This window comes from Microtus ochrogaster, chromosome 4, assembly GCF_000317375.1.
Source record: "Microtus ochrogaster isolate Prairie Vole_2 chromosome 4, MicOch1.0, whole genome shotgun sequence".
In the NCBI taxonomy this organism is placed as follows: Eukaryota; Metazoa; Chordata; class Mammalia; order Rodentia; family Cricetidae; genus Microtus; species Microtus ochrogaster.
The window spans coordinates 21981439-21996116 of record NC_022011.1 but is presented as its reverse complement, the minus strand read 5'-3'; the positions used below and the strand labels follow the sequence as shown (position 1 = coordinate 21996116).

At 42.8% G+C, this 14678-nt stretch overlaps 1 protein-coding gene across 1 annotated transcript in view; it reads left to right on the top strand.

Moving 5' to 3' along the window:
• Nucleotides 1-14678, top strand: part of Adamts18 (ADAM metallopeptidase with thrombospondin type 1 motif 18) — a 73047-nt gene that overhangs the window by 33264 nt on the left and 25105 nt on the right. The window contains exons 10-13 of the mRNA XM_026789940.1: nucleotides 1129-1301; nucleotides 6123-6253; nucleotides 7841-7964; nucleotides 8511-8755. Of these exons, the coding sequence (XP_026645741.1) occupies nucleotides 1129-1301; nucleotides 6123-6253; nucleotides 7841-7964; nucleotides 8511-8755 (673 nt within the window). The remainder of the gene's footprint in view (nucleotides 1-1128; nucleotides 1302-6122; nucleotides 6254-7840; nucleotides 7965-8510; nucleotides 8756-14678) is intronic.

Here is a 14678-nt window from a genome sequence, read left to right as displayed (position 1 = left end):
CATAGCTAGATTTGGTACTGATTAGTGTTGGATGCAGGCTAGGCTGGGTACTGGTTCGTGTTGGGTGTAGGCTAGGCTGGGTACTGGTTAGTGTTGGGTACAGGGTAGACTGGGTACTGGTTAGTGTTGGGTGGAGTAGCTAGGCTGGGTACTAGTTAGTGTTGGGTGTAGGCTAGGCTGGGTGAAGGGTACTTATTTTCAGTGCTGTTGCCCTTTCTCTTCATTTATTTTCCTGGCTTTTGCAAATCTGAATTTGCCCACTCAGATGTCTTGAGAGCTTGCTATTGAGATGACAGTGATTTACGTTCTCATGAGATTCTCAGCTCGTGGAATTAGTCCCCACTTCTCTTTGCACTTGCCAGGAAGGCTGCTGGTTACCAAAGTTAAAAGGCAATCATGCCGGTGAAAACGAGGCAGTGTCTCCCCTCAGAGTGTGGGGTCAATTGGAATACCGCCCGTTCCCCCAGTATAGAGAAAGAGCCAGAGCACTAGCTCCAGCGCTGACAGACCTGGCCTGGAGAGCGTGGTTCTTCCACTCTTTTCCCACATGCCGGGATCTCCAGAGTAGCAGGTGCATGGGAAGTGTAGGAAGATGGTTAGGATGCAATGAGAAGGCAGGAGGGAGCCTGGAGGTCTGCATTTGCAGCTTTTGATACCCTAGCAGATGCTGTGCATATGCGGCACACATACTTGTTGCAGAGAGCATCTTACTGTGTTCACGGAATCCCTGACATGTGAAGTAGCAAGAGTATTTTTGTCATCGGTTGTTAAGGAAAGTTCTAGAATATGAAAATTAGATCAGAGATGACAAATGAGTTTAATTTTATTTGCCACTTACAATTAGGCATAGCAGCAGCTGCCTGAGAGTATAATGAATATGATATTGCAATTTTGAGGTTATATTAAGTTTCTGTGAAAACAGAAAGAGCTCTGTGGTTGATGAATTATGTCTGCACAGGAGCAAGAAGGGACTAGGCAAACTGCAGGGCACATATTTCCAATCATGCAATAAACTAGGTACAATCACCCATAGTGCAATGATACTCCCCTCAATTGTCCCTTCTTGCATTATTATATGTGGCTGCAAATAGGGTGTTTGGTACTAAAATTCCTCAATTCTGTTTTTAGGCCTCAGTATGGTGGCAAGTTCTGTCCAGGATCTAGCCGTATCTACAAACTGTGCAACATTAACCCTTGTAATGAAAACAGCTTGGACTTCCGTGCCCAGCAGTGTGCGGAGTATAACAACAAACCCTTCCGGGGATGGCTGTACCGGTGGCGACCCTATACCAAAGTCGAAGGTAAGTCAGTCACCATGGCACTCCAGTGTCTCTCTGTAGATAAGATGTAAATTCACAGCACAGAAAGAGATCTTGGCCCATGCTAGGAGTTTCCATGTTATTTTCGATTCCCCAGACCTGTCCTGAATCAGTGTTTCATCAACTTTCATAGGTGTTGTTTATTTTTGCAGTCTTTTTTTCCTTCCCAGAAGACACCTTTCTTCTGTGAGTGAACGGACCTGTGTGTTTGGAATGGACTTACATTTCTAAATGTCCCATTGACAGCTTGGTGATTTTCATTTCCTAGGGAGGTTAATTGAAAGTGGTTTGAGTTGTCTGAAAACCTGTGAAACCAAATATGTCCCACAGAGACAACGTATTTAGGAAGGGACATGTCAGATGATTGCAAGTGCAGGAATTTTTTTTTTTGTAATAAGGATATATGTCTGGAGAGAGAGAGAGAGAGAGAGAGAGAGAGAGAGAGAGAGAGAGAGAGAGAGAGAGAGACTGTGACAGGCTGGTCATATTTATTTTAACAAAGTTATAGCTTGCATTTAACTTTTTAAACAATAACTATAAAGAGAAACAAGAACATGGTATTTTGAGACAATGTATCATTCTTTAGCTCAAAATAACTTGGAATTTACTATGTGTCCCAGGCCGGATTATCTAGCTACATTAGGCTTTTTAAATGAACTTGTTTTTCTCTTGGCTAAATAACAAAATGTTTGCTTTAGTTGACATGGAAAAGTTAGTATACAATCTATTGCTCATGCTGGGTAATCTGTCACTAGTCCAGCCGTGTCTTGCGATTTTTATACTTTCTTGGGGAAGATTTTGTGAGGCTCTTAGTTGCATACATGTAGAAGGAGACAAGTGTGATGTTTTTGACAACTGACAGGCTGTTCTCAAAATGAACCTGTGCTGTCAGTTGCCATCAGGAGAGCTTTTGTAATGAAAGGACTATAGTGACCAACCCCACCTGATGTTCAGAGCAGGTAGAACGGCTTTAAACCGTACCCGCCTGGATGTTTCACAAGTGCTAACTCCGCATCCAGGACTGTCTGTCAAAAGCAGAGGCAAATGTGAGCATTTGAAGACCATGTCTCAGGAGAAAATAGTAGGAGAACTGTGCTTGCTTACTATTTATTTATTTTTTTAACAAAGTTTTAACACATTGAAATCAAGGTGTTTTATATTTTCTTCAAAGAATACATCTGTTGTTGGTTTTTTACTCATTGTACTCTCTGGAGGTCCACCACCCAGCTCCAAAATAAATACACAAAGACTTATTGTTTCTTATAAATGCCCTGCCTTAGCTTGTCTTATTTTTAGCCAGATTTTCTTAACTTAAATTCTCCCATCTAGCTTTTGCCTCTGGGCTTTTTTATATCTCTATTTTATATACCTTTCCTTACTTCTTACTGCATGGCTTACTGTGTAGCTGAATGAATGACCCCTGGTGCCCTTTCTTCTATTTTCACTTCTCTAACTTCTCCTCCAAGATTTCTCCTCCTATTTATTTCCTCTTCCTGCCAGCCCCACCTATCCTTTCTTCTGCCTAGCTATTGGCTGTTCATCTCTTTATCAGACCAACTGGGTGTTTTAGACAGGCAAAGTGGCACAGTTTCACAGAGTTAAACAAATGCAGCATAAAAGAATGCAATATATATTTGCATCGTTAAACAAATGTTCCACAGCATAAATAAATGTAACACATCTTAAACTAATATTTCACAACACACATCTGTGTAAAATCTCATAATGTCCTAGAATCTCAGCTTTAGAGAGACCTGGTCAATACATTCTTCTGTCATTTCTATTCCCTAAAACCTTTGTCCTGCTTTAGTCTTAACATGAGTCTACTTTTACATTTTTGTTTATTTTTATTGTGTGTATAAATATTTTACCTACCTGTATGTTTATGGACAGACCCATTGGAACTGGACTGACAGACAATTGTGAGCCACCATGTAGATGCTGAAAATTAATCTCTGATCCTTCGCACGTGCTGCTCTTAACCACTGAACCTTCTTTCCAGTCTCAAGTTTACTTACTCACTTATTCATTTACTCATGTATTCATTCATTTGTTCATTCGTTCATTCATTTATTATTTATTTGTTTGTTTATTATCTTTACAAGAGCCTCAGGTCCACAGGCACCAAGCCTTGGTACATCCTCAGCATATTTTGTGTCCACAGCATCTAAGAAGATGACTTACTCTAAATTTATAGACTAATTTGGGAGGCTTGTTGTTGAGTTTTTAAAAATCATACAGGGTATCACTCTGTAGCCCAGACTAACTTAGAATTCTCTATCCTCCTACTTGAGCCTCCTAAGTTCTAGGATGATCGATGTGCCACCATACCTGGCTTTAATAGCTGTACTTTTTTAAATGAATGGATGATTCATTTAAACCAGCTGTCTAGAGGGACACATGACCCCTGTGTAAGTGATAAGTTCTTTGTCATTACAGGCATTCATCTAGGGCTTGACTGATGAACAGGGAAGGACACTACACAGCCCGCTCCAGCACACAACAGTTTGGATTGGCCAGACTGCTCTATTTCTAGCATCCAGAAGCAGATTTTCTCTCATGTGAACACTCCTGCAACCCCATGTTTCTCATAGAATTCCAGCACTCGGGCAGCTGAGGCAGAGAGATGTCCTGGTTTGCTTTTCATTGCTGTAATAGCCACTCTGAACCAAAGAAGCTTGGCTTTGTTTCATTTTCTGCTTCCAGTTCCCAGCCCTTCCTGAAGAGCAGTCAGGGCAGGCGCTCAAGCAGAAACCATGGAGGAACACTCTTTATGGAATCTCCCTACTTCATGCTTTGCTTGCTTTCTTGTGTTGCCCAGACCTACCTGCCTGGGTGATGGTGCTACCCACAGTTGGCGAGGGCCTCCCATAGCAACCACCAATCAAGACAGTCTCTGAAAGACATGACTATGAGCCAGTATGATCTGAGCAATTCTTTCCTGGAGGTTTCCGTCTTCCAGGTGAATCCAGATTGTATCAATTTCATGCTAAAAAGTAGTAACACAAAGGGCATGGATTGGAAGCCAGCTTGGGCTACTTAGTGAGACCATCTCAAGACAAAAGAACAGAAGAAGGCTCTATCTTAAATGAAAATCTTTTCCCCTTAAGTGACTAACTTCTCTTTTATCTTTTTTATACTGTTATAAAGGGAAAAGTCATGCCTGGAAATATATACTGGACCCAAAAAAGAAAAAAAAGCTTTTATTAGAACTTTTAAATTTCTGGGATTGGTAAAGAAGAGAAAGCACACACACACACACACACACACACACACACACACCAACTCCTTCATTTCATTTATAAAAATTAGACGATATTAAATAATCGTTGTTATTTGAAAAATTAAAAACATTGTAGTTGAGAGAAAAACATTTTATCCACCCACACATCTACATATTTTGACCACAGTAATATATTTTTTCTCATGGTTAAGTTTTAGTTTTGCCTTCTGGTGAAGGTTTCGTGGAACAGGACTGTTTATGAACTGTTTACACATCTATGTGAAACTGTTGTTAGGGATATCGCTCAGTGTCGCCTACGGAAAGTCCCATGTGAAAAACGTCATCTGGAGTTGCTGGCCAAGGACAGCTGTCTCTATCGGAGGAATTGGCTTACTTACTCCTTCCAGATAACAAGAGCCCTTGAACTACACTTTTTTATGTTTTTCTATGATACTATAAGTTTCTCCGGAGATTAATGACCGACACAAAGTACTTTTTCAGCCTTTAGAATTAGCTAATTTAGCCTTTCTATTTGTGACATTTAATCTGATGTTTGTTTTTATAAACATAGTTTTCTGCATTCTTTTGAAGTGCACCATATACAGACTATATAAATATCTATGGGGATCCAGTCCCAAACCAAAATACCAGACTATAACTGATCTGTTTGTGAAAATTAGAGTTTTATTAGAACACAAAGCTATCATTTCATGTACCTGCTGTTATTCATTAACTTCAGGGACCACAAAGTCTGTAATTCTTACAGTACAGGAGGTTGACTGCTCAACCCAGCAATCCTGTTCATGGCGATGATTCCTAAGATTCAGAATACAAAATTGTGAGGTATCAAGACAAGCATGGTGCATATACCTTTTTCATCTCAGTACCTGGGAGGCAGAGGAAGGTTAATGCCTGTGAATTTGAAATCATCCAGGTCAACATAGACAGTTCTAGGCCAGCTAGGGTGGCACAGTGAGAGACTCTCAAACAAAACAAAACACAGCCCACATTTCTTCAGTATCAGTATTTAATTGGTGTTGGGAGCTGTGAACCTCCAGATCCTGAATTTCTTGTAAACAACTTGTTTTCTCCTGATCTGAGTGCCTACAGCTGCTCTGAGCACGAGACCCTCGGGAGTTCCTGATGGCAGGGGAGTGATTTCTGGTGCGTTTGGCTGGGGCATGGCTATCCCTATCTAAGCTGCCCCTGGACACAATAAAGGGGGCATTCTTGGGGCATTTTGGCATCAAGAATGACCCATGTCTCTGTGTGTCTTTGTGTGTTTCAGTCTCCAGCCCCTTGCCCAGCTCACGAACTGTATGGTGGTGCATAGTGCGCAGACAAGCGTCATGTGCCGCAAATTTGCTTTTTATAGGCTCCCAAATGACATTTGTCTTTTGAAAGGTACATACATGTGGTCCTCTGTGAACACACATGCACACTTACAAACAGATTCTATAGAATGTTCTCTTTTCTCACAATAGTCTTCCAAGTTGATTTAATTGCTCTATCTGGTGGCCATGCGTCTTTGTACACCAGCCAATCTTGACCAAGTCCCTTTTTTCTCTCTCTGCCCCTAGAGGAAGATCGATGCAAACTCTACTGCAAGGCTGAAAACTTCGAGTTTTTTTTCGCCATGTCCGGCAAGGTGAAAGATGGGACCCCCTGCTCCCCACACAGAAACGACGTCTGCATCGACGGCATTTGTGAAGTAAGAGGACATTTCCACCCCCCTGGGTGTGCAGTCAGGCCTCGTCTCCTTGTGTCCTGTGGGGATGGGTGAGAGAGTCCCTGTCATAGACTCTGGGAAGAGAGACAAAGGGTCCAGCTTTCAAATGACCCCTTCTGCTTCCCAGAATAGAGAATGGTGTGCGGTGGCAGCCACCTTTGCATCACTATAAACACACAGATGGAAATGATGCCGAGGGCTCAGTACCACCCAACTCAGTGCCTTCACCACACATTAGCACCTCCGGTGATGCACGGGAGCAGAGCTGTCCTCTTTCCAGACTCACTTTCCCTTGCATTTAAACTTTACTATGAACGCTTCATTCTTTTCTGGGGTGTGTGTGAGTGTGTGTGTGTGTGTGTGTGTGTGTGTGTGTGTGTGTGTGTTTATATGTGCTATGTGTGTTTGTGTGTACATGTGTGCCTGTGCTTATTTGTATGCTTATGGGTACTTTGTGTGTGTGTGTGTGTGTATGAATGTCTTTGTGAATATGTGCGCACATGGGTAGGTGCATGTGTAGCACAAATAATAAAAATACAGAAAGAGATACCAGGGTTCAAGCTGAAGACCAGATAAGCAAAGCAGCCAACCTCTAGAGAGCTATTACCTCCACTAAGACTCGGATAAACAAAGAGGCGACCCTGCAACGTTCTTCACTAATCTCGGACTCTGTACTCGACTGAGTTGCTGTGTCTTTCACTTTTTATTCCCCTCTCCACCCAGCCGTAATGCTGCTGTCTTTACCTTCCTAGTGCTGGGATTAAAGGTGTGAACCACCACCACCTGGATCTGTTTCTGGATCGATCCTGTATAGCCCAGGGTAGCCTTGAACTCACAGAAATCCATATGTCTCTGTCTCCTGAGTCCTGGGATTAAAGGTGTTTGCCACCACTCCTTGGCCTGTATGGCTGACTAGTGTGGCTGCTTTTTCCCTCTGATCTTCAGGCAAGCTTTATTTAATAAAACACAAATAATATACCACTGTATACATGCCTGTGTATGTTTGTGTGTGTATGTGTAATGTACATGTATATGCATACATATACATGCATGAAAGGAGTCTGAATGTATACTACTCAGCATTTTTATGCTTCATTCATACAGTTGGGCTATCTGGTAATAGCCCATGACTCTTTATTTTAGCTTCACAGAGGTGGAGTCTAAGCCTTTGGTCAGTTGTGCAATTTGGTCAGCTCTGCATTTGCTTGAAGAGGAAGAGTCCCTTTTCTTAGGAGGAAAGTGCATATAATCAGCACTCACTGGAATCAGTTGATTAAAACAATAATATAAACAGAAAGAAGGCATAAAGTTAGCAGGGAGATATATGGGGGACTTTCAGGAGGACTGAGGGGTGGTAGGAATATAGATGACCAAAATACAGTGTACACATAAATGAAGTTTTTCAAAGAATAAATAAAATATTATTTACAAAGGATAGCAGAGCAAAACTTTGAGCCCTGGTCTGCTGTAAGGCTCCAGCGTTCCCTTAGCAGAGCTGCCTGCCTCCTGTTGGTCTCCACCACTGGCTTTGCTCATCTTTGGTTTCTTCCCGGCTTTTGTCCATCACAGCCTGTGGGATGCGATCATGAACTTGGCTCCAAGGCAGTTTCAGATGCATGTGGCGTTTGCAAAGGTGATAATTCAACATGCAAATTCTACAAAGGCCTGTACCTCAGTCAGCACAAAGCAAATGGTAAGAGCAAGAGCTGCTTCTACTCCCCTTGTTGCTGCTGGCAGTGGCCCCTCCTGCCTCTGAATGGGGAGGGGATTGTGCTAAAGTAATCCTAGCTCACCTGGCACCAGGGATAGCTTTTCTCACACGGCAAGGTTCTTAGGGTGAGTGGTCTCGTCTATGCATTGTACCTCAAAAGCATGTTGCATGCACCACAGAATGGCTCAGCAGAGAAAGGCACCTGTCACTCGGCCTGATGACCTGAGTTCCACCCCCAGAACACAAGGAGGAAGGGGAGATCTGATTTTCAAAAGTTGCCCTCACTTCCTCATGCATGCTGTGGCACATGGCCACATACAAACACATGCATACACACACACACACACACACACACTAAATTCTCAAAACAAGAAAAATTAAATTATTGATCTTCTTACTTCATCACATTGGGGTGAATAGTCTCAAAGGCCCATTACTGGGCACTGCATGCCTCTGGGTATTTCTAGCCATCATTCATTCTCCAATCTTCAGTGTTAAACTCAGAAATATTTTTCCCTTTCCATTCAGAATATTATCCTGTGGTCACCATCCCAGCCGGGGCCCGAAGCATCGAGGTCCAGGAGCTGCAGCTTTCTTCCAGCTATCTTGCTGTTCGAAGCCTCAGTCAAAAATATTACCTCACAGGGGGCTGGAACATCGACTGGCCTGGCGACTTCACCTTCGCAGGGACCACGTTTGAATACCAGCGTTCCTATAACCGCCCCGAACGCCTGTTTGCGCCAGGACCCACCAATGAGACGCTGGTCATTGAAGTAAGCTTGATTCTGAGGCTGGTGCCTCTTGTGGCAGTGGCTACAACTTGAGCAAACTCAGAGGACTCCCTTTCAGCTCCCTTCCTAACAGACCGCTCTGAGTGCAGTGGGGGAAGGGCAGTTAGCAACTCTCTTTAGAGGAGCTGGAGACAGGAATCTGATGTGCCTACAAGAAATTTCTATATTTAAATAGCAGTTTTCTACTGCTGCACTAGCTTGGGAGAGCCCAGGAAGACAAAGGTTATCCTCACTATGACACTCTATGCTGTGTCTGCCATTCAGCGAGTCCGTTGTAGCTATTCCCAGTCTCCATCCGCTGGCCCAGGAGGAGGCTTTTCAATCGAGAAAATGCTGGCTGAGTATCAGCACGAGTTTAGTCATAACTTTGTAGGTTGTAGCTTCCCCAGAGATTAAAAAGAAAGAAAGAAAAACACATGAATGGGCAATAGAAGCAATAAGCACAGCCAGCATCTCTCTAAACACGTGTGCAAGCCTGTTACCATGTGCACGTTTCCCGAGTCCTCTGGGTCTGCTCTCTTCCTATGATCATTTGCTCTCGAAGGACTGTGATTTATTCCACAATGTGTATAAGTGACAACGCTCGCCATTTAACAAACACCCACATAACCACGTGTTCTTGTTGGTCATTTTGCATTCAGTTTTTTTTTTTAACCTACGCAATTAGAGCAGAAAGTTTGCCGTCACTCAGATTTCTGTTACTGTCACAGAATACCTGAAGTAATCAGTTGAAGCACACACACACACACACACACACACACACACACACACACACACACACAAGAACTGTGTTTTGATTTGGAGATTTGAAAAGTTCCAGGCTGTGCTCTGTTGGCCCTGTTGCTATTGCCGTATCCAAGGTAGCATCAGGAGTATTTAGTGGATAAAGATGGCAGCCAGGAGTGAAAGAGAAAGAAGGGTGGGGTCAGAAAATCCTACCAATAAATTCTTCACCCCTAGTGACTTAATGTTTTTTGGCTATGGTCCACCATTTAGAGGTTTTACATACACTACCACCACCATCACTACCACTACTACCACCGCCATCATCACCACCATTACCACCTCCACCGCCACCATCACCATCACCACCTCCACCATCATCACCACCATCACCACCTCCACCACCACCATCACCACCATCACCACCACCCAGCAGTGTCACAGGCTAGGGACCAAGTCTCTAACACATGGCACTCTCCCTCTTTGACTTGACATAAAGATAGGGGCTTGAGCATGAACAAGAATTAATAGCTTCCACAACCCACAAAGCCAGAGGAGGGCAGAAGCAAACAACCTGAAATTCACATCTTCTCCATCCAGGAGCACGAACTCTTTGCTGCTGCCCAGCTATGCTGCTTGTCTCTGCTCAAACAAAAGAGACCGATTATCTATCTGATGGAGCTGCCTCGAGCACTGTTGTTAAGTCTGCTGTGGATTTGGTCCTCCTGTGGTTAGGCACTGTGCTCATCTTCTCTGTGCTTTAGTTTCTCTTTTGACTTCTGGGGGAGAAGATGTATGTGTGGGGGGTAATGCTTGTTAATGTAGGTGTCTGCACACGACACTTGTGAAGGCATGCATAAAGCAGCCATGGGTCAACTTCAAGTGTTGTTCCTTGAGTGTCGCCATCTTGTTTTTGAGACAGAGTCCCTTACTGGCCTTCAATTTGTGAACTATGTTAGGCTGGATAAGCAGAAGGCTCCAAGGATCCATTTGTCTGCCACCCCAACTCAGCATCACAAGTCTGTACAGCATGCCCAGTTTTGTTTATGTAGGCTCTGGGGATTGAACTCATGTCTCCATGCTTGCCTGGCAAACACTTTACTGAGTGAGCTACCTCCATAGTTCTTCGTGCTCTGGTTTCTTGAATGTCCACAACACCCCATGAAGTAGGAAGGGTTTTGAACCCCCTTTACAGATGAAAACCCTGAGCCTCCCAGACATGTGTGACTAAAGTAGTCTTTCTAAGTCTGCCGCACAAGACGCTACCCCACACCAAAGATGCTTGAAAGGCCCAGTCTCTTGCACAGTAAAGTCTTCTCAAGGCAAAACTGCACCAGTTGATCTAGAAGGTTTGGAAGCTCTGGAGAGGTGGGAAGCTATGCGAGCAGGTAGCTGAGCTGCTTAGACACAGTTGCTACCCAGGTTATTTGTAAAACATTTTTGTTCTGAGAATCAAACTCAGGGTCTTACATATGTATGCCAGGGGTACATTTTACCTGTGAGCCACAGTCGTGGGCCCCTGTCCACACTTGAATCCACACGATCACTGGAATACACCCAGCAGGCATAAACCGGTGGCAATTAGTATATCACTATGAAAGCTGACTATTAAGGCTTGTACCAGGAGCTTGACTGATGATTTTTGCCTCAGACTCCTTATTTCATTCTCTCTGCCTGATGTGTATTTAAGCTGTCCACATTCCCTGTATCCTTGCATGCTGAGGAAGCATCTCTATCTACCCTTGCTCCTACAGGCTTCAGAATACCACGTTCCCCATCCTCTTGGGGGTACTTTGGCCAAATTTATGACTGACAAAGTTATTTCCACAGGCAGATTCCTCCTCTGTATAAACTGAAGCTGCCCGTTCATTTTCCTCATTCCTGGCTCAGCTGGACTAGATCATTCTGCTGTAATGTGGGTGGTGACCGTGCGCAGCTTCTGATGGCCCCGTGGTGAAAGAAAGCACTGAGAATGGATTCCCGTTGCCCTGTGTGGGAGTTTGCATGCCATGTGTGATGAGTTGTTCGGAGCGAATTTACATGACATCTTGATGTTTCCCTAATGGATTCTTAGACTCAGCAGAACTGTAGAGGGCTGAGCAGCGAGAATACCCACTGTGCAAAGCAGCTGCTAAGTTCTGCTGTTTTCCACACTCTGAGCATCTGCTTGACTCCTCACTTGACTGTAGACTAGATGCAGGTATATAGCCGGGGATAAAATAATTTTTTAAAAAGGATGAAGAGAAAGGAATGAAGGGAAGGAGGGAGGGAGAGAGAGAGGAAAGAAAGGAAAGAAAAGGAAAGAAAAAGAAAAGAACCAGCAACCCTCTCTGGTATTATAAAACTTATCATACTGGAAAGTACGGAGTAGTGTTGTACTCACACATCAAATTCATCTCCCAGATCACATAGCAATAAACCATAATGGAGCAATATCTTAATATCATGTGACTTCTTGTAAAAATGTGGATTTTAAAAAATCTGTTTTACGAATCTCTGGCACTGATGGATGCTAAAGTTTACAAGACTGGCCATAGAACTTGGTCATGAGTTGGCCTCCTGACATCTCCTACAGCAGGGTTTCTTAAACTTTTTGCACCTTTGATCCCATTTCATCTCAGAAATTTTTAAGCAACCCTTGGTGTATAGGTATATAAAGTAGGTTACCAGTCACACATTTACAAATAATGAATCATACCTTTATTTTTAAATAACTCTTTGTTTTATAAATAATTTTACCATTTTTTGCTTTTGTTTTTATTTTAGGTTTTTTTTGTTGTTGTTTCTTTGTTTTGATTTTTTTTGAGATAGGTTTTGTGTAACAATCCTGGCTGTCCTGAAATTTGCTCTGTAGACCAGGCTGGCCTTGATTTCACTGTGATTTGCCTACCTCTGCCTCTCAAGTGCTGGGATTAAAGGTGTGCGCTACCACTGCCTGGCCATTTTACCATTTATTAGAGGTGAAAATAAATTTGCTTGCTGTCATAGGTAGGTTTTATCCACTTGACTTGGATACCTCTGCTGAGATGGGACATTTTCTTCATGAAGGATGGATATGGGAGGGCGCCGCTGCTATGGGTAGTACCATTCCTAGGGAGGTGGTCCTGTCCTGGATTGTATAATAAAGAGGGTCGAGCAAGGCAGAGGGAAGAAGCCAGCAGCCAATGTGCCTCCATGCTTTCTGCTTCAGGTCCTGTCTCCAGGTCCCTGTCTTGGCTTCCCTTGATGACAGATTATAACCTGCAAAGATGAAAATAATCCCTTTATTCATCCAAGTTGTTTTGATCATGGTGTTGGCCACAGCTACGGGAAGCAAACCAAGACAAGAACTTGTGAAATGGATATCCTTGTTTCTTTTCATTCTTTTAAAAAATTTATTAATTCTTTGAGAATTTCATACAATACCTTTGATCACACTGACTTCTACTCCTCCCTTAGCTGCTTCTAGATCAACCCTACTTCCCCCAAATTTATGGTTCTCTTTTTAAAAATAATCCAGTGAGTTGGGTTTTTGCTGCACATATATCATAATTTCATTTATTTTCATTTTTATGTTTTGAGATTATAATTTAATTTCAACAATTCTCCTTTCCCTTCCCCTAGAAGTTCCTATATACCCCCTTGCTCTCCTTCAAATTCATGGCCTCTTTTTTTTTTTCACTAATTGGTATTGCATGCATTTATAGTCCTAAATATCATCTGTTTGGTCTGTACAATGCTACCTGTATATATGTTTTCAAGGATAACTGTTTGGCACGTGATAACCAGTTGGTATGTTCTTCCCTGGGAAAGACCACCTGCCCCAGCCCCGCCTCTCAGTTGCCTAAGTAGTCCTTTGTGTAGACCAGAGGCCTCATGGCCTTCTTCCCATTGGCCTTGGTGTGTCCATTGATGGCATCCTTGATCAGTTCACATTTGAGAAGTCATGTTGGTGAAAATGTGTGGGTGTAGCTTCTGACATTCCTAGAAGACACAATCTCACAGCAAACTCCCTGACGCCCCTGGCTCTTACAATCTCTCCACACCCTCTTCCACCATGTTTCCAGAGACTTTGGTCTAGTAGTGTTTTATAGATGCATCCATTGGGTTTGGGCTTCACAATCTTTCATTTTGGTTGGTTGTGGTTTTCTCTAATGCCCTCTGTCTCTTGCAAAGAGAAGTGTACTTGATGAGAGGTGAAGACTACATTTATCTGTGGGTATACGGACAAGTGTTTATAGATTGTCATTACAGATTCTGCTGGTTTATTAAATTACAGGTTGTAGATTCTCCTCCAGTAGCCATGACTTCATATAAAAAAAAAACCCTATATTTTGGTGGAATATTTGGTAGTGCAATATCTAGAAAGTCTTCAACATTATCCAGAGAGTTGATCGATATTTTAATTATGTAATCATCAAACCTGAAAACACTGCTTTACATAAATATTTGATACAAAATTTCAGAAGCAGAGTTTAGAAACTATTGGGAACTTGCCAAATCACAAGCTAAAATTAATATAAGGCATAGTACCTTGAACTATCCTTCTCTGGAGCAACTAGAGAAGGCTATTCCTAAGAAAATTTATCACTAAGAAAATTTTCACAGACCAAACTGTGTTGAATCAAAATAAAAACAAAAACAACACAAACAAAAAGGAAACCAAGCAAAATGGCTCTCACGGCTTCTTCCATGGGGAGCCAGAAGCAAGGACAAGTCATTCCTGATGAGAATACGGTCTTGTTACTACTTCAAGACACACAAACCATAGCTTGAATTTTGTTTCCCTCTGCAGTTTAGTTCATGAATACAAAACCATCCCAGTTTTCCACAGTTCTCTTTGTAATTGAAGCTCTGCTCTTAGATCTGCTTTGCAGTAAAGCTACACCAGATACTTAAGACAAGATGGCAGGTAGTGAGAGGTGGAGAGACTGCATTGAGCCTTCCTGTCGTCTGGAAAGCCCGAATGTCCCATTGTGTGCACTAATCAAATCAAGCAGACTTCGATACGCTGTTGCTAAGCATCACACCAGCCCGAGCCGCGCCTCTTTGCTGTGCCTTGTCTGATCTCACCACAGCTCCACGGCTCATTCAGCTCATTCATTTAACCCTGACAAGAACTACTCATCATTTGGCTTCTTCCCTGAGTACAAGATTTTAACCGGTGTCTAAAAAGGATTTTAAAAATTTATTCTTATGAATG